Source organism: Salvia hispanica, chromosome 4, assembly GCF_029641045.1.
Source record: "Salvia hispanica isolate PSC_SH4W2 chromosome 4, Shi_PSC_v1, whole genome shotgun sequence".
In the NCBI taxonomy this organism is placed as follows: domain Eukaryota; kingdom Viridiplantae; phylum Streptophyta; class Magnoliopsida; order Lamiales; family Lamiaceae; genus Salvia; species Salvia hispanica.
Window position 1 is genome coordinate 49,626,025 of NC_142695.1, and position 24,901 is coordinate 49,650,925.

At 33.9% G+C, this 24,901-nt stretch overlaps 1 protein-coding gene and 1 pseudogene across 1 annotated transcript; one reads left to right on the plus strand and one right to left on the minus strand.

The window, feature by feature from the left end:
* Positions 1-11,504: 11,504 nt before the first annotated feature.
* On the minus strand, positions 11,505-12,730 carry LOC148929363 (AT-hook motif nuclear-localized protein 23-like). Its single transcript, XM_089069814.1, has 2 exons — positions 12,638-12,730; positions 11,505-12,534 (listed from the first exon to the last, which is right to left on the minus strand). Exon 2 carries the CDS (start codon positions 12,500-12,502, stop codon positions 11,696-11,698), a length of 807 nt encoding a protein of 268 aa, XP_088925940.1. The 5' UTR covers positions 12,503-12,534; positions 12,638-12,730; the 3' UTR covers positions 11,505-11,695.
* An 11,272-nt stretch (positions 12,731-24,002) lies between these two features.
* Positions 24,003-24,794, plus strand: LOC148929364 (uncharacterized; annotated as a pseudogene).
* Positions 24,795-24,901: the final 107 nt, after the last annotated feature.

Below are 24,901 nucleotides of genomic sequence, written 5' to 3' on the forward strand. Positions count from 1 at the left end.
ACACGTTCAGTTTTTATATACGTATTTCCAACTACTATAACTTAATGAAACGGATTAAAATTAATATTTTCTCTTTGCCAAAAAAATTTAATATTCGCATTTCAGTTTTAGAAATCTTATTTGTTATCCATCACAATATATATAATTCTATTTTTTTTTTCTAAGACTTTTGTTAGTGAACCCAATTAAGAGTATGGAGTATAATAGTAATGATAATACCGAACAGAGTTAGAGTCGCATTACTTTTTAGAATGTTCCAATATAATATGAGTACTTCGTTATTTCTATTTTTAACAAAAAAGTAATTCAGTATCTCTCTTATTTTATTCTTTATTCTTTTTTCATTTCTCATGCTTTATTTTCTCCCCTAAACATATTAAATATTTATTAATTTTCATGCTGGAAAAAAAACGTCGCTATCAACGCTAGAACAAGAGAATGATACTTTTCTTTTGGCACCATTCAAATTTTTTTCAACATATAAATTGAGAAAAATAAATATTTATTGTGGTAAATAGAGAATATAGTATAAAATATGAAAGGCACCATATATATAAATAAAAACGACTCAATTAGAAGATTCCAATATAAAAAAAACAACTCAACTGTGGTGAATGAGGAAACAACAACAACAACTTGAAAGAAGACATAATTAAAAGGACAAATGAAGCAACCGCAGATGATTGGGAACCCGCAATTACATAGACGAACGATTATTGAAAACGTATGGCTTCGGAATCGGAGCCGCTAGAGCAGGAGGCGCCGCCTGACGCTGCCCGCTCATCGCCTCCATCCTTGCCTTGATATCTTCGAGTATATCGTTGATGGCAAAGCTCGTATCCGCAGTGTCAGGGAGGCTGCTGATTATGTCCTCGAGGGAGATTTCGCCGGCGATGCAGCGGATCATGGAGACCTCAAGCTCGCGGCGAGCGTTCTCCCTCGTGAGGCGGCGCAGCTCGTCCTGCGCCTTCTTGAGCCGGTTGGCCATGTTGCGGCTCTGGTCCATGTTAATGAGCTGCATTATAGTTATAAGGGGTTGCCTTTTTCTTATCATTTTTTTTCTCAATTTATAGAGTATTTGTGTTTGCCTTGAGATGACAAAGGGAAATATAAATAAATGTTGGTGATTGGTGACATATATATATGAGATTAAATTTGATTTTCAAGAATTTTAATAGGCATTAGGGTTGTACTCTTAGTTGTTCCAAATTTGAATTTCAGAATTTCTAGAATAAATAGTTGTCCAAAATGTGTTTTATGTAATCATTAGCCCTTTTATTAGAGCAATTTTACCTACTAGTCCAGCGTTGAATATTCGACTTTTATCTCAACACGCATTTTAAGAAATGTCCAGGCAATACTACAGCGCTACGTATTTATTAGCCCTTTTCTTTTAGAGAATTGTATCTACTATTCCATCGTTGAATATTCGACTTTATCTCGATGCACATTTTAAGAAATGTAGAAAAGAGTCGGTGCAAAAAAAAGTATTAGTAGTATGTGATTAAATGAATTAATGAAATATCAGATTCATTTGCCGAAATAGTAAAACTGGAATAAAACATTTAACGATGAATGACTAAAAAAAAGTATACCAGTTAACGATGGAGAGAGAGAGAGTGAGTAGATGTTATCAATCATAGATGTACATGTGCAAGTCTTTTTACAATATTAACAGCGATTTTGTGACACTATTAATAAATTGAAATTTGACTAATTCATGATGTTATGTTTGATATTAGCCATTTAAATAAAAAAAATATGGTCAAATTATGGTCGCAAAAATTCATGAATTTGGACATTGTTGTTTCAATAATCAAAATGACTTCATTTTTGATACATTGATTTTTGACATTATGATCGCAAAAAATCACTTATACAATGTATTTTCAATTTTCTCGGGAATCATAAAAAATGAGAAATTGGCAATAATGTCCATAAATCATGATTTTTGTGACCAACTTTGAAATTTGTGGAAAATTACGAATTTGGACCAAAGTTTACGGGTTTATGGACCATTTGTTTATAAATAAATCTCGATAAAATACCTTTTCTATCCCATAAAAATTGTCATATTTTGACCTGATATAGGTTTTAAGAAATGTAGTACTAAGTTGAAAAGTTAGTGGAATGTGAGAGATAAGCTCGTATTTCAATCGGTTAGATTGACTTGTTGATATGATTATTGTCGAGTTTTATAGATCGAATTGTGTATTTTCGGCCAATTGCGTTATGTTTTTTAGTTTAACGAGTTTGTTGAGAATGTGTAAGAAAATAGGTGAAAATGAGCCAAAAAGACATTATCACTCAATGCAAAATTGACAGAAGAAGGAAGTCAGAATGTTAGAAATAATAGACCTATCAAGACAAGCCATTTTACAAACACTGCGTTGCCCATAATACTTCTACCCAGACGGTTCACTTTGGCTGCAAGGGACTCGAGTGGGACGATTTCGCAAGCCTTGAAGATTTCAAAGTTTGATCCGGACGGGTCAACCCAAACCCTTACTTTGACTCGAATGGGTTTGGTTGTGTACACACGATTTAAAAAGGAAAAGAGAATTAAAAGAAAAAAAAATACACGCCTAGGTTCATTTTTATTCACTCCTAGTTGCAATATACACTTTCCACCCCTCAAGAATTCTCTTGGACGTGAAATTGAAGATTGAAGAGTTTGATTGAAGATCGGAGTGTCACACCTCATTCCCTCTGACGTACACATTTGTAATAAACAAAAATTCTTTCTGTTCTATAAACAAAATTCATAAAAATAAAAACAACATCATCTCTACTTTTTCCTTTCACTTACTTTACTCTCTCTCTTCATTAACCACATAATAACATATATAATCATAAACAATACAAAGCATATATCATAAATAATTTCATTTCCATATGCATATGCCTCTCTGATCAATTTATTATTCTGTGACACATCAAGTCTGGTATCTGCCCGAGATTCCTCTGTGACCCGAAGGTCCCTCTATGACTGTTGTGATTTTTAGGGTGCAATTTAAGTACACAAAACAAGTAATAAATCCCTAAAAATACTACCTCTGCAAGTATACAGACGTGCAATGCAGTATAAAAGGTGTCGAACCCACAGGGAGGAGATTAATTGCTAAAACTAGTAAATCTAACTAAAAAGCAGTAAAATAATTTAATTTTGGGTTTTTTTGATCTAGAGGCGAGTGAAGGACGAAACGAGAAGGAAAAAGAACAAGGGAATCACGATAAAGAGGGAAGACTACTCCTAGCTTGTTTCGGGTTGCTTGTTCACATGAATCCTAAAGTCTAATTACTTTCCAATATTTATCGGGATCGTGTTGATTTTACGCTCTCACGCAGCTGATCACTGATCGTGGAATTTTACACCTAGGATAAGCTGATCATGTCTCCTAGGCTCTACTCACCAACCCCTCACTCCTACAGTCGCATAGTAAGCTCGAGATTGGCTTCTACAAACGTTCAACACATAAGATCCACCCCAGACTATCCCCTGATCAGTTTTAGCCTAGGGTTCCTTATCTATGTTAGCTCCCTACTCCAAGTTAAAGAGACATTGAAGTTAAGGCCTTTACCGGATTAAGTTTGCTAGCAAAACCCAACACGGATTGAAATAAACACATAGACAAGAACCAAAACATGGAAATCTATCAAAACAAAGTCATGGATTCATATTTACAAGCTCCCCTAACAAACTAGAAGTAATCCCTAAAATCTAGCCACTCATGGTGGGCAACAATACAAGAAAACAAGTAAATGCTACCATATGGGCAAGATTAGGGAAGAATTAGCCTCAAGCTTCTTCTTCTTCCTCCCAAAAATGGACTCCAAGCCTCTTTCTCTCTCTAAGAATCGCCTCTAGCCGCCAAAAGATGCATTGGAAGTCGTGCCCTAGCTATTTAAATAGTTAGGGCCCGAAAAACAGGCCCAGTAGCATTTGCCCGGTCGGGCGATTTGCATCTTGAAAAAAACACCCGATCGGGCGTTTTGTCATACTCTCGATCAGGTCGCGAGTTTTGACGCCCGGTCGCGCGTTTTGCACTGCATTGCGCAGTCTTCGTAAAACAGCCGTATCTTCTTCATCCGGACTCCGATTGAGGCGTGCGAGGTATCCACGCGAAGCTCTTTCGAAGGTGAATGGAATGGTGGACTTGTAGAAGCATTTTAAGTTAATATTGCAGGGCTGATTACTGATCAGATTTGGACCTTTGTTTTCTTCCTCCTCTCTCTTATGGATTGGTCTTTTGTCCTACAATATATCAAAATGAGTCCATTTTTCACCTAAAAATGTGTGTTAAAACAATACAATAAGGACTACAATTTGATTCACATCAAATACCCCCAAACTTAAATCTTGCTCGTCCCGAGCAAGTTAACAATTTAGCACTTTGTAGACCTAGAAATCTTTCTTCTCATATCACACCAACCCACACAAGTCCTCGAAAATTATTGGATGGACCCCGAATTCACTCGCAAGTAGGACTTTAGAACATGCAATGTGCACCAATCAACCGACCAACCACCTAAGAGCTTGTCACTCCACTACACCAATTTATGCTCGGGTAGTGCCTAGAGAGTCTCAAACCGTCATAACTAGATCATCAAAAGGAGTTCTTCCGGCTATTCTATTTTCTTAAGGTACTTAAGGAGTTCTTCCGGCTATTCCTAAGCCAGGTATGTGAAGAAAAATCGCTAGATCGAGGAAATGCTGAAGGAGATGGTCTAGCGAAGGAAAGGAACGAAGTGAGCATGATTTAAAAGAAAAGAGAGCGTGACAGAGGGAGTCAATAGCTGAGGGCAACAAAGTCTTATCTATACATCGCTGGGCCCCACTTCAACGCCTATATATAGAAGAGCATGCAACGCACATTATATCACTTTTTTCACTCTCTTCTTAGCTCACACACATTACACACACTTGGGAATGGGAGATCTGGGGTAGTCGGGTACGAAGGGTTACTTTTCTTAGAAGTTTCGCAGTTGCAACACCGTCCGAGTGTGGACGAAGATACAATTTCCCTTAATTTCAGTTGTTTTACTCTTTTTGCTGTCGAACTTCACTTTTGGGAGTTGACTTGGTTGTTGATGATACTCGTTACCTTTTCGCTTTGGTTGAATTTGCGTTTAGTTGTTAATTTTCAAGTTGATTTACGTAGATCTCTTTGCTGGAAGTTTATTTTTACAAGTATTATGTCAATCTCGATTTTATTTTGATATTGTGGTGTTTGATATGAGAATTTGGTGATAGATTTGTGGTTATTGACTGTTTGGAGGTTGTTGTTCGAATCTGAAGTAATGAAGTGTTTCTGTTGGATGGAGTTCGTGTTGGACGCTTGGATCCGGAGTGGATTTAGCGTCTGAGGTTGAAATCGAAGTGAGAAAAGAAAGTTGTTAGATGGATTTGAGTTTTCTTCTTGTTTTCTGTTTTGGTTCGTCTAGCGTCTGCAGATCTGTTCAGTTCGTCGTTCATTATGCATTGATTTGACTTAGAATTAGTTTGCTCTGTTTTGATTTCGTTCACGTTGATTTTCTTATGAGTTTTACGCAATTTGGTTGTAGAAGATGATGTCGCTGTTAGTTAGTACGAGAGTTAGTTATTTTGCCAGTTTTTCGTTCGTACTCTGCTTTTCCAGTCATGGTCCCCACAGTCAGTTTGTTTCCTAAGTCTAGGTAAGTAGCGTAGTTCTCTTAGATCTAGTGTTTGAGTAGTTATTTTCTCGCAACGTTCTCTGTTATTTTGCCTAGGTCTAGCTGTTAGCTTAGGAGTTTTAAAGATTCCCAAGTCAAGTTTAATTTGTTTTCCTCAACCCAAAAAAATGCGTGGCAGCAGCCAACACCAAAAACACATCCAAATCCTTGAACATGAGTATTACACATCCTTCTCTGTGGGATCGATCCCTACTTCCCTATACTAGGTATAGTAAAGTGGTTGAGGGTTTTTTTAAAAGAAGTGCTCTGTGTGTCCGACGACCGGGATTTTCTGCGACCAACGAGTTCCTAGACCGCGTGATCTAGTGGATTTACTGGAACTAAGGAACCTGTTATTTCCTTTTGAACACGCTGTAAACACAAATGATAACCTTTCAATACACAACATTAGGCACACTTTAGTAAATTAGTTAATCTACTAACTAACGTATACAATTTACATATAACAATTAAGCTACTTTAACTAGCGACCTAATTATATATTTTTGTCCTTTTATTTATTTATTATTATTATTTTTTTAAATTGGGTTGGAGATGTCACATGGAGTTTCCACTCCGATTATTCATTCCTTGGGGAGAATCTATTTTGTTATCACTTGTGTTTTTGATTGAATTTTTGTTTTCAAACTTTGTTTCATCACGAGCACGAGTAGCTAAACCCATTATGTAGAATTATTGGTGAAAATGCATTAATTTTATACTTCATCCGTCCCATAAAAATATGTACACTTTCCATTTTCGCTCGTCCCATAAAAATATGTGCCTTTGCATTCATGGAAAGTTGTCCCCAACTCATTACCCATATACACCAATTTATTTACAACTTACAACTCATTAAATTCTAATAATAACGTGGGTCAATTATCCATTAACACTATTTTAACTACTCTTCTTCTCTTTTCTCTTATTTTACCAATTATGCATTAATTTCCATGTCATTTTAAATACACGTATTTTTATAGGACGGATGAAATACTTTTTATTTGATTGATTCTTCTTTGCTCTGCTCTTGTAGTTGTGACAAACTCGTATTTTAGTGTCGTGATTGGTATGTTGATATGCTTAATTGTTGAGTTTTTGTGCTAAAAATGGTTATTTCCAGCCAATTACTATATGTTTTGGAGTTCACGTGTTTGTTGAGTGTTTTAGGCAAAAACAGGCTAAATTAGGCGAAAAGGCTTCCACACGATCGGGTGAGGTATTGTGCAAAAATACCCAGGGGCGGATCTACTCTATATACACAAGGGGCAATTGTCCCACCTCTACTTTTCATTTATCCATAGATATATACAATATATTATTATAATATGTGTATTATTAATAACTTTGCCCCTGTAATATTTTATTAGAAAAATCTTTGTTGCCCCATTGAACAAAAACGAAAAGTCAAATATGTACTTTAATTAATATTTAATACTCCCTCCGTCCCCTATTAAAAGTCACATTTTTTCATTTTGGTCCGTCCCTAATTAAGAGTCACACTTCATTTTTACCATAAATGGTAAGTAGGTCCCACATTCCACTAACTCAATTCACTCACATTTTATTATAAAACCAATATAAAAACATGGGTCCCACATTCCACTAACTTTTTCAAACCAACTTTTCTTTACATTTCTTAAAACCCGTGCCCGGTCAAAGTGTGACTCTTAATGGGGGACGGAGGGAGTAATACTTAGTTGTTTTTAGAGAGAAAATCAAAAGTTATTTGAGTATTGAAAAATCAAATGTTAGTCTTTCTCTGCTTTGGAACTTATATAGAGAAAAATGAGAAGGAAACAAAAGAAAAATGAATTATGTGGAAATGGCTGTTGCGATTTAATAAGATTTTTCATTGTGAATTATTTTCAAAACAATGCAGAAAAGAAGTGACTCAACTTAATTAGAACGGATGAAGTATAATTTTATTATCTTTATCATTTTATGTTTATTTATTTATCAATATATATTTATACTTTTGCCCCCTCTCGTACAAATTTCTGGCTTCGCCCCTGAAAATACCACCCAGCCGAGTGGCACTTAGAAGCCGCGGAGAGGTCAGAGAGTTCGGAAGAAGACCCACCCGGCCAGGTGATTTTCCAGTACAACAATTGCACCCGGCCGGGTGGCGCAATTAAGCCTGCGAGGCTCCAGAGAATTTGAAGATTTCCCACCCTGCCGGGTGATTATCCTGTACAACAATTTCACCCGGCCGTGTACGTATTTTTGGCGATTTCCTTATTGGAAACGCGATTTTTGGAAGAGGGGAATAAGAAAGAAGAGCTAGGGCAACTCTACTCATTCTCTACCGCCGTAAAACACACACTCCATCTCTCTCAAGCACTCTTGGAAGAAGATTGAAGATTCAAGCTTCAATTCCTCCGCCAATTGTATTTCGTATCATGTTTTCTATTGTTTTCTTTAGTTTAGACTTGTTTTCTTCCATGAATATGAGTAGCTAAACTTCTTTTATGTAGAATTCTTGGTGAAGATGCATTGATTCATAGTTTTAATGCAATTGACTTCGCTTTTATTTAGCTCTTGTAATTGTTTGGTTTATTCTTGTGCTTTTTCCTGTCAATTGCTTGATCACCAATTGGTAGTGTTATGGTTTCTTAGAGTAATCGGGAGGTGAAATAATTAATCTTGAAATAGGAATAATTCACATCTTTATTCAATAAAACTCGGGAGAGTTGAGATTCTGAGTGGGATCTTTAATCAATCGATCTTTTGGGAGTCAAGTCTAAGAATTAGAAGGGGACTTCAATTGTTACACTTAATCTGCGGATTTCTCACCTTGGGAAAGGGTAAATTCATATCTGTGATTGATTCAACAATTCTGGAGACTTTAAATGGTAATTTAATTTCAATTGGGTTAGGCTATGAGTTGTGCATCGGATCCTTGAATTCTGCATATTTCTTCATCTATGTCTGCAACTTGCTTCTTTGTTCTCTTGTTTAAGTGTTTTCTATTAATCTCTGAATTTATATGCTTTCAGTAGCTGTTAGTTTCAAAACCAAAATTGATCGTCTGGATAGTAGTCGAAATTGGTTCGTGGTACTTAGGTTTACACTTAATTGTCTCTGTGGGATACGATATACTCTTGCTTGCTATTTGCTACAATAATCCTGTACACTTGCAGGTATTATTTGGGAAAAATAAAGTTAAGTCAAGTTGTTTGAATTATTTCTTGTGTTTTCTTTGTTTAAATGATTAGCGACCACTTGAATGTACAAGATGCTTGTGTAATAGCATTCTTAATAGGGGCGTCGATCATCGCATATTTGGTGGGAGGGGGACGGTGCTCGGTGTGCACCACTGGAGCGGGCATAGCCGGACAAAGATGGACGTCCGATCTCATTTTAAGTTTTTACTATAAATATTCTTCTATGTTTTTTTTCTCCAATTTACTTCATTTTTGTTGCTTTCTCCGACAATTAAAATGAATTAAAAATAGAGATAGAGAGATAGGCTGATGATGGACTGGAGGGCTGAACATGGGCTGTGAGATAAGCTGAAGACGTGATAGGAGGAAATTGGAGGTGGATTGTGAGATGGGCTGAAGCTATTATGAATGCTCTAATAAACTAAATATCTTCCGACACTTTATTATACTACCTCTGTCCCTTAAAAATAAAAACTATTTTCATTTTGGTCAGTCTCTTAAAAATATAAATTTAATAAAATTTTCTATTTTAGGAAGTGGACTTTATAATCCACTAACTCTATTTCACTATTATTTCTCATCATCTTTCTTACTTTACTCGTTTTTATCCTTCTGTCTCTTACTTTATCAATTCTTCTCTCCAATTTTACCAATTGTGTATTAAAACCCATGCCTTTCAAAAGCTTTTAATTTTCAAGGACGGATGTAGTAAGTAGTAGACACAATAATAGGTCTAGGATATTTCGTAGTAGAATATTTTGTAGCATGACCAGATATTGAATTGTTGATGATATAATTAAGCTCAAACTAAGTATTATAGATAAGATGGATGTGACCGTGTCACGGACTAGCATATGAATTCTTTTAGAGAAGTGGCTCGATATATTCTTGTAACCAAAAAACCTCTCAGAGGCTGTGATATTTTGGATAGATACAACTAGAACACAAACTATTGACCCATATATATGTACTACATAAATTTGTTGCCTCCTGAAAATATGTTAGGTTGTCTGTTGGTGGTGGAGGTATGTACTCCATTGATGTGGCAGGATTTACCTCGGCTTTCTATTGCGACTCTCATGAGTCGTGCCCACGTACATATGATTGGTAGTTGTTCTTGTCAGGTTTGAATCCAAGGCTATTTTTTGTGAATTAGGCATCATATTTGCAATTTGTAGTGTTAACTCACTTTTGAATTGTTTTGAACGATGATGATCCAGTTCTTAAGTTCCTAGTATCATCGAACACTCAAATAGTATAAAATACCAAAAAAAATTGTATGCGTACTAATTGTAATAACCACTCTTCATAGGGTTGATCGAAATATGGTTCCAATAATTGTATTACAAATATTTGATTCAATCTAATTCTAGAAAGAGCCTTAATTTTGCTTTAAAATTCTTCTAGTGATTTCTATCTTCTCCGAATCCCTTCCAACAATTGCAATATATATAGACGATGATCATATGAAATCGAAACATAGGCTTGGGAATAGAAAAATATATCCTTCTAAACTCCAAAGAGAGAGGGAAGCACACCATAATCACCAGTGTTCAAGTTCTTTCCTATTCGTTGTTTTTAGTAGTTACTGTATTTATCAGTTCGTTCCTGAATATAAAACGGCTAACCTTATTTACCTCAATACTATGCAGATTTCATAAAAACACAATAAAATAAAAATTAAAAACACAGTCACACACTCTTCAAAACTTCATAGTATTTCACTTCTCACATGATATCTGCCGAGGTTAATTAATCTAAATTACCATACAGCTTTAATTTAAGATCTGAATAAAATGTTATACCTAGTTTATGTATCTGGACAACTAATGCATTGTTATGAACGACAATTAGTGAGCATGAAATTTTGCAGCAAACCTAATATGTTTACAGCAAAGTTACACACTCCATAAATATAGTCCCATGTGTACACACATTTTAAGTAAGATGCATATGCAGTATCACGCATATATAAACATTAAATTTAATTTTACAGAATTTGATAAACCCTCAATGTTAATGTATCTTTTGTTCATTTACTTTATCCTTGCCCCATTCCTCTTCTTCTTCAATGGCATGCTTGGTCATACTAAACTTCCAGTTATAATTTCACCATAACATCCGACAATCGTATTCCTCTCTTATCTTTCTTTTCCTTAATTAATTTCAAGTTAAATAAAAAAATGATCTAGAAAGTTCCTTCCTCTTATACTTAATTAAGACAACTCATTTCTAATAAACTAAGACTTAACAGAACAAGGCTGGAGTTAAAGAAAGGAATCTATGTGGTTACATATTATATATAAGTCGCACAAATTAGCCTATTAATTATAACAAGCAAGTTGTCGTTAGCGCTGGCCACGAGCATACTTGTTTATATGCATATATTCATTATACAACTTCTTTTCAGGACATCACTAGATTAAAAGGATTTATCTTCTCCATTATCAATTGTAAGCACACACTTTTGTGCAAGATTAATTATTTATGCACACCCTTATCCTCAAATATTTATTTAAAAAATGAATTGAAGTACTAGCATAAGATTCTGTGAAGAAACAAATTTTTATGTGCACAAGTTGCAATAAACAAAGACTCACGCACAAAAGTCACAAACATGTCTAAAGATTATTTCAAACAATCTCATCAAACGCAAGTTTTTTTTTTCTTCTTCTTCGAATCACTCAGGGCAAATCAAGAGGTAGTACAATGGCAACACCACAAAAAAAAACAATAATTATGACCTAAATTTACAAGATAAGTGAAGGAGAATATTAATTGTTCTAGTTTGTGAAGATGATGATGATGATGATATTCTGACCTTGATTAATTAATTAAAACTGCGGGCGGCCGGCTTCGGAGTTTCCGGCCCATGCACCAGCGCCGTCGATTGGGAGCTGACCGTTGTTAGGCATATTGAGAGGCAAATTCAAGAAGGGCAGGCCGAGGGACGGATCGGAGAACTGACCGCTTGCGAGCGGCTGAGACGAGGTTTGCGGCTGCATCTGAAGCCCCTCCTCCTCCTCCAGCGGCAGGCGCTCGTAGGCGACGTTGGTGAAGGAGGAGGCGATGATGATGACGGGGCCTGAGGCGATCAAGGCCCCGACAACATTTCCCCCGACCACCTGGCCCTGGCCGCCAGCCAGATATATAGTGAGGCTGGTGGCCCCGGGCGGGGCCGGGGGAGGGAGGAAGGATCCCGAGAGGGAGAGGATCTCAAAGCGGCCGTGGAGCGTGACGACGCTCCCGGCCGCGGCGGGCTGGCGGAGGGTCACGTTGGTGACCGTGCCAGTGCCGCTGAGGATGCAAATCCCGCGCTGGCGCTTGCGGGCGTAGGTGGCTACGGCGTCGAAGACGTCGCAGCCGCTGGCGATCTCGAGGATGTGGGCCCGGAGGGTGTTGGCGCTCTCTCGGGTGATGATTACGGGGGGCTTCGGCTTGTTCTTCGACCCCGGGGGCCGGCCGCGGGGGCGCCGGCCCACCATGTCTCCGGAGGAGGCGAGGTCGAGGCCGGGGTTGGAGTTGTTGTTGTCGGTGTTCTCATTGTCGTCGGAGGAGTCGGGAGGGCGCTGGAGGTGGAGGTCGGAGCGGTGGAGCTGGGAGACGAAGTGGGAGGCGGAGCCGAGGTCCAAACCAGCCATACATACAACTAACAACGCAACAAACAGGAGACCTGAAAAAAAATTATTATTTCGATCTAAGAGAAACAGTATAAAAATGGAGTCTGATATTTATGTGAGCAAATAAACTAATTTAAAGCGTCAACAGTTTCAAACCCTAGAGCGAATACAAAAACAAGGGGGACGAAATGGGGAGGAAGGAATAGCTAGAGAGAGACAGCCATTTGGAGCTTAAAGTAAACCATAAGAAAACAACTACTATATCTAATATATTATCCTTTATTGTTCATCCCTTATAAATATAAACTCATGAAAAAATAATGCACACTTGCTAAAGTAAGAGAATAAAAAGTTCGTAATTTTAAGGGACAAGCTAAAATGAAAATATTTTAATATTTTTAAAGAATAACTATATAAGATGAACGAAAATAATTCAGTAAATTTATCTATTTATGAACAAGGAATATGACCACAAAACTAATTAACGTTTTCTAGTTCAACTCCACTTATCATTTATCAATACCTAAAACGACGAAATCTTAACGATGTGTACGTATCATTGTGAAGAAAGATGTAACTAATACTCTAACATCTAGTAATAAACTCATTAAGTACTCCACAATGATTGATTGAAGTATTTGTATATTTTAGGGTTGTTAATAAACTTTTAGTTCGTGTTCCATGGGGATAAACATTTAAATCATATCAGTGTTTTATATAGTTTTGGTGCTCTATTTTCTATTTTGCCGTTTTGTTTATTTATTTTGACCTTGTTAGTTTGTTAGTCTTAATTAGGATGTTGCGTATAATATACACCATGTTATAGGGAAGATCCAAAATTAACTTAATGCAAAGAATATCTACAAAAAAAATATTAAAAAACCAAAAAATAACCGCGAGGAAAGTGAAAAAAGCTTAATTAATGTATATATATTCCAAGAAAGTCGCCGATATATCCGTGCATGTGAGTGATGCATAATTTAAAACGAAGTAAAATTGAGATACATACCACTTTGTAGTAGAAAAATCCAATTGCTTTCTAAAATCATCATTAATATAACGGATGTGCACACTTTAACCAAATAGATTTAATTGGATATGTAATTATAGTTAAAACTCCAATTCTGATTCTAGTGATCTAGTAAAAGATTGTTTTCATTAAAATAAGCACTTGAATAAACACTTTAATTATATATATGCGCAATTCTTCAAACCTTTGAGTACCTTTATCCAACTAAAGTTGGAAATGGGATTATAATAATATCATCACTAGGCGAACCCTATGATGTGATTAAGTTAAGAAAGTAATTGTTCTTTCATATTCTCCAGATATTATAATTGTGCTAATTTTATATATTTGGTGAGGTTAACGAACTCAATAATAATATTGAACGACATGCATCTGATCAGGCCCTATCATTTTATTTGATAATAGAATACACTTATCCTAGCAATGTTATAAATAATAGTAATAATAAGATTAGATCCAATAAGTGGCTTTTCAATTAATTAATTAACCTTGATGTCTTGTAAAAATATTACTACTTGTGTTGTCGTGGAAAGATGCATGTATATGATAATAATTCTCTTATGCTCGACCTTTATCTTTACGTAGTACTATATATACTTTATTTTTTTTATGTGTGCGCTGATATTTAATTATTTTTACACTTCATATAGCTTTATGTACACAGGAGGAAATTGTGTTAACTTCGGTTAGGATATTATCTTTACGAATTAGATTACTTATTTGACTTTTATCAATTATTTATAGTAATAAAAGAGGACCCAACGTTAAATTACTCGGCATTGATCATGTGTTTATTTTAACAATAAAGAAAAACCAGCCCATAATTACTTTTTAAACACTAAAAATGTTTATGCCAATTTCGTGAAAGTAGGCAATTTTGACCTAGCATCTTTTTCTCTCTTTTTCTTTTTATGAGTATATAGCAATACTACAAATGAAGAAAAGAACAAGTTGGAACTTGGAACCCAGATTTAGCTCATGAAAATCGCAAAAGATAAATATTCTATGAGCCAGACTATACTATAATTCAATCTTGAATAAAATACTTCAGAAATAAAAAAAAATATCACCAGTGTACAAAAAAGAGTATACCCTCTTAAAAAAATAAAACAACATGAACACACAAAAAAAAGGTTTATAATGTTTGAGCTGGACTTCATATCGCGATTGGAATTACAAAAAATTGATACTATATGAGAATATTTTCGTGTGTTAGGACTTTTGCATTTGAGGTATTTATCCTATACTCCGGTATCGGCTTCGATATATAGCTTCGAAAATATAATAGCGCCAAGAGTAACTATCTATTTATTGTTTCAATAACAATCGCATATAATTTCGATTATGCTCTCTTCAATCGAAATATGCTCGAATTGAAAAAAAAAATCATAGGAGAAATGAACTTGTTATGCATTTTACTTTTAATGGAGTAAAATAAATCAATAGACATCTGTATTCTTTTTTCTTTTTTCTACTTTATTCTATATATATTATTTTTCACTTTATTTTTTTCATACTTTATTCTATCGCCACTTAAAACAATCATTCCTAAATTCTACTCCTTCCGTTCCATAGTAATAGGGGCGTTTTTCCATTTCCGTCCGTTCCATAGTAATAGAGTCATTTCCCTTTTTGGTAAAAGTCAACACATTTTTCCACACCTACTTTATTCTCTTTTACTTTTTTCTATCTTCATCTCTCTACCTTTTTCATTTTTCACTTTATTCTCTCTTTACTTAACTCACCTAACACAATTTTTCTTAATCTACGTGCCGAAAAGTTTTGCCTCCATTACTATGGAACGGAGGGAGTATTTTCTAATAGAAACATCTCAAGTATTTTGGGACGAATGGAATAACACTTTTATGTAGGATTCTCATAAAAACAGCTGATTTTCACCGGCTTTTGGAACGCCTAACATAGTGTCGTTTGATCGATGGTTCTGAAGCGACGATCAAGCGGAGGTCCCAGATCGTCTTCATTCGAGTCCCGAGTACAATTAAGCCCACACCAATTGAAATTGGTATGACTAATTCCAGAAGAAATTAAAAGCGGTAGTATGGTCAAGAATTGAAGCAGAGCTGAGGTCAGTTGAGATGAGTGTAAAGTCAAATGCAGAGAAAGCTTTCATATCAAATATAGCTGTCCCTTTCATTTCCAATCGGTCAAACCTCTGTTTGACCGCCCCTCCTAGGCCCCCCTTCCACGTCTCACAAATTCAATCATACCATCTTAATTTCTTTTTCTTTTTAGTTATAAAATTACTTCAACTAGTAATTGATTATGTTGTAAAAAAGGTTATTAACTGCCTTGTTTACCCAACAAACTACCATGTAACGCCAAAATAGTTAAAACAGAAGTTTTCAGTAGTTGAACACGAATAAACTACCATGGACGCACGGCTGAATTAATTAATATGAAAAAATATGTTAGTGTTAGCAAGCTAGCACTTTTTATGTTTAAAAATACATTTTAAAACATATTTTTTCAAACACTATGATAAATTAGCATCATAAAAGCCAATAATAATTCATTTAAGAGTAGTGGGACATTGATGTTTGTGGATCTAGCTATTAAGTACCTCTTCTGAAAGTTGCTATTGTTTGGAAGAATGCCTTCAGAGTTCGTTGTACATAATGATTATTTACCGGATCAAAGCAAGTGTACTTGAAAACAAAATTAGTGATGAGTAATTTTAATAAAGTTAATTAAAGATTAAAATTCGTGGGGTTTTAATTTTTACTATAGCAAATTGAATCTGTTTAGTTGAATTTTTTTTCTTTTTGCATATATTGCAAATTAGAATTTATATATCGTTCAACGTGAATTTGTATGTAATATAATGTGGATCTGTATAATATTCATAATGAATATGTATTCAACTATTCATTGATAAAAGAATTTGTGAATCATTATTATGGAGTGTTATTCAAAGTGATGAATATGTATACAGTTAAACATAATTTTTCATTCAAATATAAATTTATTTTGAATGATATACAAATCTCATGTATTTTAATTTTAATATGGGCTCTCTAAATTTCAAACCTGATGGTCAATATGCAGTCTTAGTTAAACATTGAAGAAACAAGTTCATTATACCAATACTAAATCAATTTTAAATGCATGACTAGTACCAAATTTAGATCACAAAATCTTATAATAATATAATGGTAAATAAATTTACATGTAACAGGAGATAATTTTTTAAAAACAATACTCCATTAAAAAATGGATAAAGGATACTAGACTATTAAATAATCCATTTTTTATTTAGGTTAAATTCTTTGTATAATGACGTCCATATGTTATACTAATGTTTTTAATGTAAACTCAATGATATGATAAAGTATAGGAGTATTAAATGTATTGTATCGTACTCCCTCGTCTCAACTAAGTTGAATCGCAATTCATTTTTGAAATGTCCTAATTAAGTTGAGTCATTTCTCATTTTGATAAAAAACAAAATATCAAATCGCTATTACTTAATTTATTCCATTACATATGTTACTACTCCCTCCATTCCATAGTAATGAAGGCAATTCTTTTCGACACGGAGATTAAAAAAAATTGTGTTAGGTGAATTAAGTAAAGGAAGAGTAAAGTAGGAAATGAAAAGGTAGTGAAATGTAGAGAGAATAAAGTAAGAGAGAGTAAAGTAAGTGAGAAAAAATGTGTTGACTTTTACTAAAAAGGGAAATAACTCTATTACCATGGAACGTACCAAAATAGCCAAAGGTCTTCATTACTATGGAATGGAGGGAGTATCTTTTTATCTTTTTTAATCTATTCTTCTCTTTTACTTTTCAATACAAATTCTTAATCTCCGTGTCCAAAAATTATGACTAAACTTAGTTGGGTGGAGTTAGTAATTTTAAAAAAACTGAAATACTTATGTAAATAGTGAAAAAGAATAATTATATGATGAGTAGAAGTGCGTGATAGTAGGTATAGAGAGTTAGGACATAAAGCTGTAAGAGCCTCAGTTCTCAAAACCTTAAAAACCCCACCCCCCACAATTTCAGGGCACCATAACCTATGCTGCTACCCAATCCTTAACTCACTTTTCTTTGTATCAAAGTCATTCCAATCTGCTGATGCCCACGCCACAAACTCCACTTTCATCCATTAATTTCCCACAACATCACCATTGTAATATAATCTTTTAAATTTAATACTAGTAGTACTACTTTTATAATATAATAGACCTTCTGTCACCTGTTGCACACTGACAAAACTTCCTTCTTTCTTTAAAAAGAGTTGAATTTTATGTAAATTTATTATTAGGGTTTTCTGATCTAAATCCAATTTGCTCACAGAAGATCTACCACTCCCTTCATGCCATCTTTTCAATCCTGTCAACATCACAAATCACCATCACTCTATCGCTACTCAATCTTTCTCTGCTTATTAAAAATTATCAGCATACGATTATCTTGAACATAGTAGTAGTATAATGAGTTCACATCGTATTATTTAATACAATCAGTTTGGTTTTATTACATGAGATTAAGAATCTAGTACTCGAGTCGATTCGTCCAAAAAGTTTTTCCGTTAAACTACAGCATATTAAAAAAATAAAAATAATAAATAAAGTGATTTATATTTGATGCTTAGAAAACAAAATTCGTGGTTTAATATGTTTTGACGAACATAGATCAAATTTTGGAGAGGGTTAATTACGTCTATTTCAAGTTTAATTGTTAATTCTAACCGTTAGAATTATTATATTTATAGTACTTTGTTATGAAATATTGTTTAAAAATATATTCGTTGAACACGGGGTGAGCAGCTGTATTATATTTTTCTTCGTATGATTCTTGTGTTAACTTTGATTTCTATCTTTTCTTCTTTTTGTACATAAAAAATTGCTTCCCTATGATTATACGATAAGCAGTAGTTAATTAGTCAGGATTTTTCCAGATTTGGAGAATGGAAAGTAAGGATTTCATTTTACGAGTATTTCTATTGTTAATAAGTATATGGTTATTTAATTTTGATTATCATAATCAAGTAAATAAATTGTTATTTTTTTTTATATATAGCAACAAATATCGATGTGGGGCCGTGATAGTAATGAGACAACGAATTATTATTACAAAATGCACCATTGTTTTTAATTTTGACATAGGGAGGGGGGTAGTGGAGTTTGATTCTTAATCTCCTCTATATATTTGGAAGAATTTATGGCTTGAGTATTTTTAAAAAGGTACGATTATTAGGTTTTAGCATTACTGTGATCTAATTATATCTTGGACTTTTGTTTGCCAATATTCTAATGCATAGAGTACTTGTTACTTTGAAATACAGTGTAGCTTGATTCCTACGAACTTGGAAAATACATAAATTCATTAATTACACAAATTCATAAGGTAATAGTAGTACAAGAACTTGTCATGGGCCAAAAATGTAAGAGACGTGCATAAGTACTTTTGTCATAAAAACAATAGTTTTATAAATAAAATTTTGTAAATCGCATAATTTTCATACAAGGATAATATTTACATTTGAAGTAGTTAATTAGATTAAAATGTACTAGTATGTACTTGTATCCTAAGCAAGACACTTCGTGATGGGTGATCCTTTTGTGTTGTTGGTTTTAGTTTTGGACTACCTTTGGTTAGGCCATCTCCAATCATTTACACCAAACGAAAACCCATTTTTGAGTATGTCACATTAAAAAATAATTTTACTCCAACCATTTACACCAAATTTAAGATTTACACCATTTTTAGGATTTTGTCTCACAAAACTTTTGCAGTTACACCAAATATGGTGTTGTTTCACAAAAAACACCAATAATGAGTTTGAGTTTGGTGTATGGTTGGATAGATTTCTACACCGAAACTCATTTTTTATGTATGGTTGGAGATGGTCTTAAGTTTATTTTTTTCGACTTGATAGGCTCGTTGATGGTTGTCTTTGGCCTTTTTTATTTTGCTCGTTTTAGAGATCTTCTGGCGTTACGTGAGTCTCTCTGTTGCACAACTCTTCCTCTTTGGTCTGAGCATTTTGATATATAAAAAAAAGTCCTAGGTCTCTCACGATTACATTTTTTTCGTGAGATTTAATTCATAATCTAACTAACTCTATAATTTAATGGTTTCAAAAAAAAAAAAAAATCGTTAAGCGTTTGGAATTTTCGGGATTGATAGATTATTTTGGTATACATAGGTGGATTAATTAAAATATTTTTGATGCTATGCGACTGGTTAAGTTCCTTCAGTGTGAAATTATTACAATTAATTTAAAATACTCACGATTGATGCCGTCATTATGTATTTGTGTGACTGGATTAAGTTTTCTGTATGAAATTAATATAAAGGATAGGCTTGCGAGTTGCATTTTTAAATTTCTGATAATAACCCTATAATAATTTCGATTGTTTTAATTTTTAATGATAATTCAGTAATTTAATATCTATATTTAGATTTATTAATCATTTCTCTCATTTAATTTTTTGTTAAAATTAAGACAAATATATTTATTTTTGAAAGATATATACATGTAATTAATAATTATCAAATACTGTACATATTTATTATTTTCTACCTTGTCGCACGACTCACACGAACTATATTCACCTGTTGAAAAGATAAACCTACATCATCAATTTATTTGAATCGGTAAATTATGCAAGGGAGTTTGGTGTGAACGAAGAACTTTAATTTGTTTTCAATGTGAAATCTCTAACAATAAAATTATACCTTCTTTTTTAAAAGAGACTTTTGGCAAGGTTGACTCTGTAATAACAATGCTTTTTCTCGATCTAAAATGATTATATTATTTCCGAGACGCTAATTTATTAGTACTACATGTTAAATAAATTCAAGTCAAATAACTTCAAAATTATTGTAACAAATAATTGCTCAGTGAGGCGACCCTTGCATCCTTTCTTATTTAATTCCTCGTTGAAATACTTGTACTTCCTTGTATGAATAACATTACTAGGTACGAGTTTTAATTTGGTAGTCAGTATCAAAATTATCATGGTTATATCATACTATAAGAGAATTATAATGAATAACATTAGTTTGTTACAATATTAAAATTGCAAATTTAAGAATGATGTTTAACTTGACTACAATAGCTAACCATTATAAACTCTGTTAAATAAAATTGTACTGAATAAATTAGTGGAATATAGGTCAAATTATATATAGTTTTATAATAAAATGCGAGTAGAAAAAGTTGGTGGAGTGTAAAGCCACTTACCATTTATAATAAAGTGAAATATGATTCTTATTCATGGACAGACGAAAATAACAAAATATGACTCTTAATCAAGGACGTAAAGAGTACTTGGTATATGTACTCATAAATGTGCATGTGCAATTAGTAGTATGATTTTTCCTGTTTAATTAGTAAGACAAAAATAGAACAAATTTTGGGACAAAAATTATTCGACCTAATTAAGTTTTTGGTCTATCGTTAGAGATACATCAATGGCCCCTCAATCCCCAAAAAGTTGGCATATCAATTCACAACTTGGACAGATTATTTCAAAGCAAAAATTGTCTTATTTTTCATTCTCGCAAATCAAATGGGAATAGTTTAAACACTTGCGTTAAACTTGTCGTCTTCCGCCTTAATTAATCATTAATTAACAACTTTTCTTGATAATCTCAAAACCAAGTCACTATCCACCAATAGGAACGCGTCTACGGACTCAAATAAAGTTATTAACTCTCTCCTAATCCCATACTTAAAGTCCGAGGTCCCCTCCATGTTTCTTACCTAAACAATATTATATTTTTAATACATGGTAGTAATGCTAAATTTACTCATGGGTGCACCAAACGCAACCGACAATCAGAAATAAAGAAGGGGTGAGCATTCGGATTTTATTCAAAAAAAAACTTGAGTATTTGAACTACTGATTTATATTGCTTTTCGAGAGATACATTTATTTAAAAAAATGAGAATTTGTCAAAAAGATTTGTACACCTGTGATACCATATAGGGTGAGTTTAGCAAAAATCTTGGGGTGATTAGGGTGAAAGATTGGTCCATATTTTTAGATTTATTGGTTATACCAACTTTTGTGCTGATTTTAAGCAACTCCAAGGTTTTGTCTAAGTGATGGCAATTATATCAACCAGCTAGATGTGGACCTTGGTTTTCTCAATATTATTATAAAGCATTCAACTTTAGTATTTAACCCCATCCACTCAATAATTTTTTAAAAAAGTATACACTAGGTGGTGATATAATTTATTAGTACTGGGTTTTGAGGTTGAACATGAAATGAGAGGTTTAGAGTGCATAGCCAAAAACATGTTCATAATTAAATATGGCCAGTGATTTAAAAATAGAAAAAAAGGACATAAATAAAGATTTTTTTTAAGAATAAATACTGTTTCTGGAATCATTTGAAGATCAATTAGTTAGGAAGAATAGTGATTGAAACGCCTAGATCTTAGCATGATTTAATCTAACAATCATTAGATTGACGAGTTAGTAAGTACACTTCAACTTTTGATTTTAGAAACATGTGCATTTCTTATTTCGCTGATATAGAAATAGGTAGATGTAAATAATTAAGAAGATGTCGCATAGTTATTTTATTTAAAGAGGGTAATAAAATAAATTAAATAATCCACATACAGTAGCAGAGAGTTGTTTATGTATTCCCCCTAAAAGGGTAACTAACTTAGATGAATTAAAATATACTGCAAGCTAGTTTATAATTAACAAATCCTGATCTCTCTTATAATAGTGGCAACCATTTGAAAACCGAAAAGTGAATCTAAACCCCAATTTAATAGTGGTTAATAAATAATTAGAAATTAAATGGTGGCAATATATACTCCTTATTCTCTGTTCTAAGTCTTTTTTCCTTTATCCTTGATGTTTCAGTTTATATGGACAGTTTTTTGTAGGATAAAAAATGCTAATTATACTAATAATTACACAGATACGATACCATGTTTTCCATCGCCAGATCTCAATATTAAAACAATAATTGGATACATACAGACATACTCCTATAACATATATATGAAGTGGAAATATAATATCGATGCATTATGTAGTATACAAGCCAATTAAGAAGAAGAAAAAAATTATTTATTCGAATGTAGCTACATAAACAAAACTGAGTATTTTTCTCATAGTTGTTCAATATTTATTCAGCCAGTCATCTTGTTATTAAAAATCCAAAAAAAATACTTAAAATATGTTTATTTGCATCTGATCTATTCAGATTTTTAATAGTTGTACATTTATTTATCAACCGTATAAGACTTCTCTTTAAAACAAATAAGACTTTTGACGATTTATAATGTGATTTTGCTTATATGCAAACATTAGTTTTTCAGAAAATAAAATTAGACTTTTATTAGAATAAACAAAATTTTGTTAGGATAAAGTAAGACGTTTGAAACTTTTTATTTGTAAAACAGTAAATCAAATTGCTTGAAAAATAAAATAAGACTTTCTTATTTGATTAGATGCGTTAAAATATATATGAGAAATTCTTTCTTATAGCTTTAATTTGATGCGGTTAATCGAACAGTGAATTTCACGTTTGTGATAAAAAAAATTTGTTTTTCACTCACCTTAATTAAAAGACGTTGGGGCTTGGGGGTGCTCCGTAGGCCCAATGTAATCTATTACTGAAGACTGATCTAATTAAGTTAAAGCCCAATAGATATTATGTTGGGGCCCAATGTTAAGCCGAATTTCTTTATTGAAAATACCCAATTCCGGAGATAATCTTTTATGATTCAGATTTAGTGGAGATTTAGATATGAAGTTATATTCTCCAGTAATACTTTCCATTTCCTTTTTATGGATTTTTATTTTATTTTAATTTTCCTGTCGTAGTAATGGACTAATGGTTATATATGGATATGGTACTATACGTTACCGTATTGGGTAATGGATGGAAGTATATGGAAAACAGTCAAAACACTAACAATTAATTGGTAACATCTCGAAAGATATTATTACTAGTATTTTTTATAAATTTTTTATGATATAAAAAAAAATTAAAAAATGGTACAGTATTTGTTAAGGAAATAATCAAATGTTGCCAGTTTCTGCGACTGAGTCTTCAGAAAGAACATTTTTTGGATTTTTCAACAAAAAACTGTGAAGTTAAAGCTATAGAAAAACTTTACAAGCAAATATCTAGTCCATTAAAACAAACCGTGTTATTTCAGAATTGAGAAAATTACCAAATACTAATTCACAACCTTCCTTGTCTGGAATTTGCAACTCAACGTAACTATTTTCATTGTTTCTAAAAGAAGGCATTGCAAGATTATGGTAAAATTTACTTATACGTGTAGTTGGGAGTTGGGACCGAGGGAGTATATTTAAAATCGAAAATGTTCAAATAATATAAATATCAAAATTCTCCGGGATTCCTGTTGCTTGCAGCCCAAACATAAACAGAATAAACAGAAACCCCCTCCTATAAGTACTCAAACCATCCAATCAAATCTCTGCAATACAAAGACAGAGAGAGACAACGACGTTCCATCCATGGATTCGATGCAGTCTGCAGTTACTCTCGATGAGAACATAGCGCTCACGGAATCAGAGTGGCTCTCCATGAAGAAAAGAATCGATAACCATGTCGAGAAGGCCAATGCTTCCAACTTCAAGTCCGTGGCAGGTCGAATCCTCAGCGAGAACATCCTCATCGCCGGAAGAGGCCTCTTCTGTCAGGCCGTAATCAAAACGCAGTCCGAATCCCCTGAGTCGTCCAACGTCTACGCTGCGCTGGTCGCAGTAATCAACTCTGAACTCCCCCAAGTCGGACACCTGCTCGTCAAAAGAGCCGCGCTGCAGTTCAATACCGCGCATAACCGCAGAGACAAGAAGCGGATGCTGACCACGTCGACATTCCTAGCGCAGCTCGTCAACCAGAGAGTCGCCCACGAGATTCTGGCGCTGGACGTGTTGCTGCTCCTGTCCGTGAATCCGAGCTCTGACAAGGTTGAAGTCGCCGTGAGCTTCTGCAGGCAATGCGGCCATCTATTGCTGGATGTCACCCCGCAGAAACTGAAGGAGATCCTTGCTGAATTCTCCAGCCTGCTGAGGAAAGGCGAGCTGGAGAAGCGCACTTGTTTCTTGATTGCGAGGCTGCTCGCCGCCTACAAACACAAGTTTAGGGACTCTGCGACTGCGAGAATGTTTGAAGCTGAAGATCAGGTTACTCACTATGTGTCTCTGTTGCAGGATATTGATTCTGAGACCAGTCTAGATAGATTTCACACAAATTCAGATGCTTATGAGGAAGATGAGCTTACTTCAAAGCCATCCTCATGTTAGAGGCAAAAACTTATGCATCCGCCTTGATTAAATCCATTTAGTTAAGATTTAATCAGGGTGGATTAGATAGGGGAAGCATCAATTTGCTTAATACAAATTCTTTATTT

What these genes read in the sequence shown, in the direction of transcription:
- LOC148929363 (XM_089069814.1), bottom strand. Translation starts at nt 12,502, where the DNA reads ATGGCTGGTTTGGACCTCGGCTCCGCCTCCCACTTCGTCTCCCAGCTC.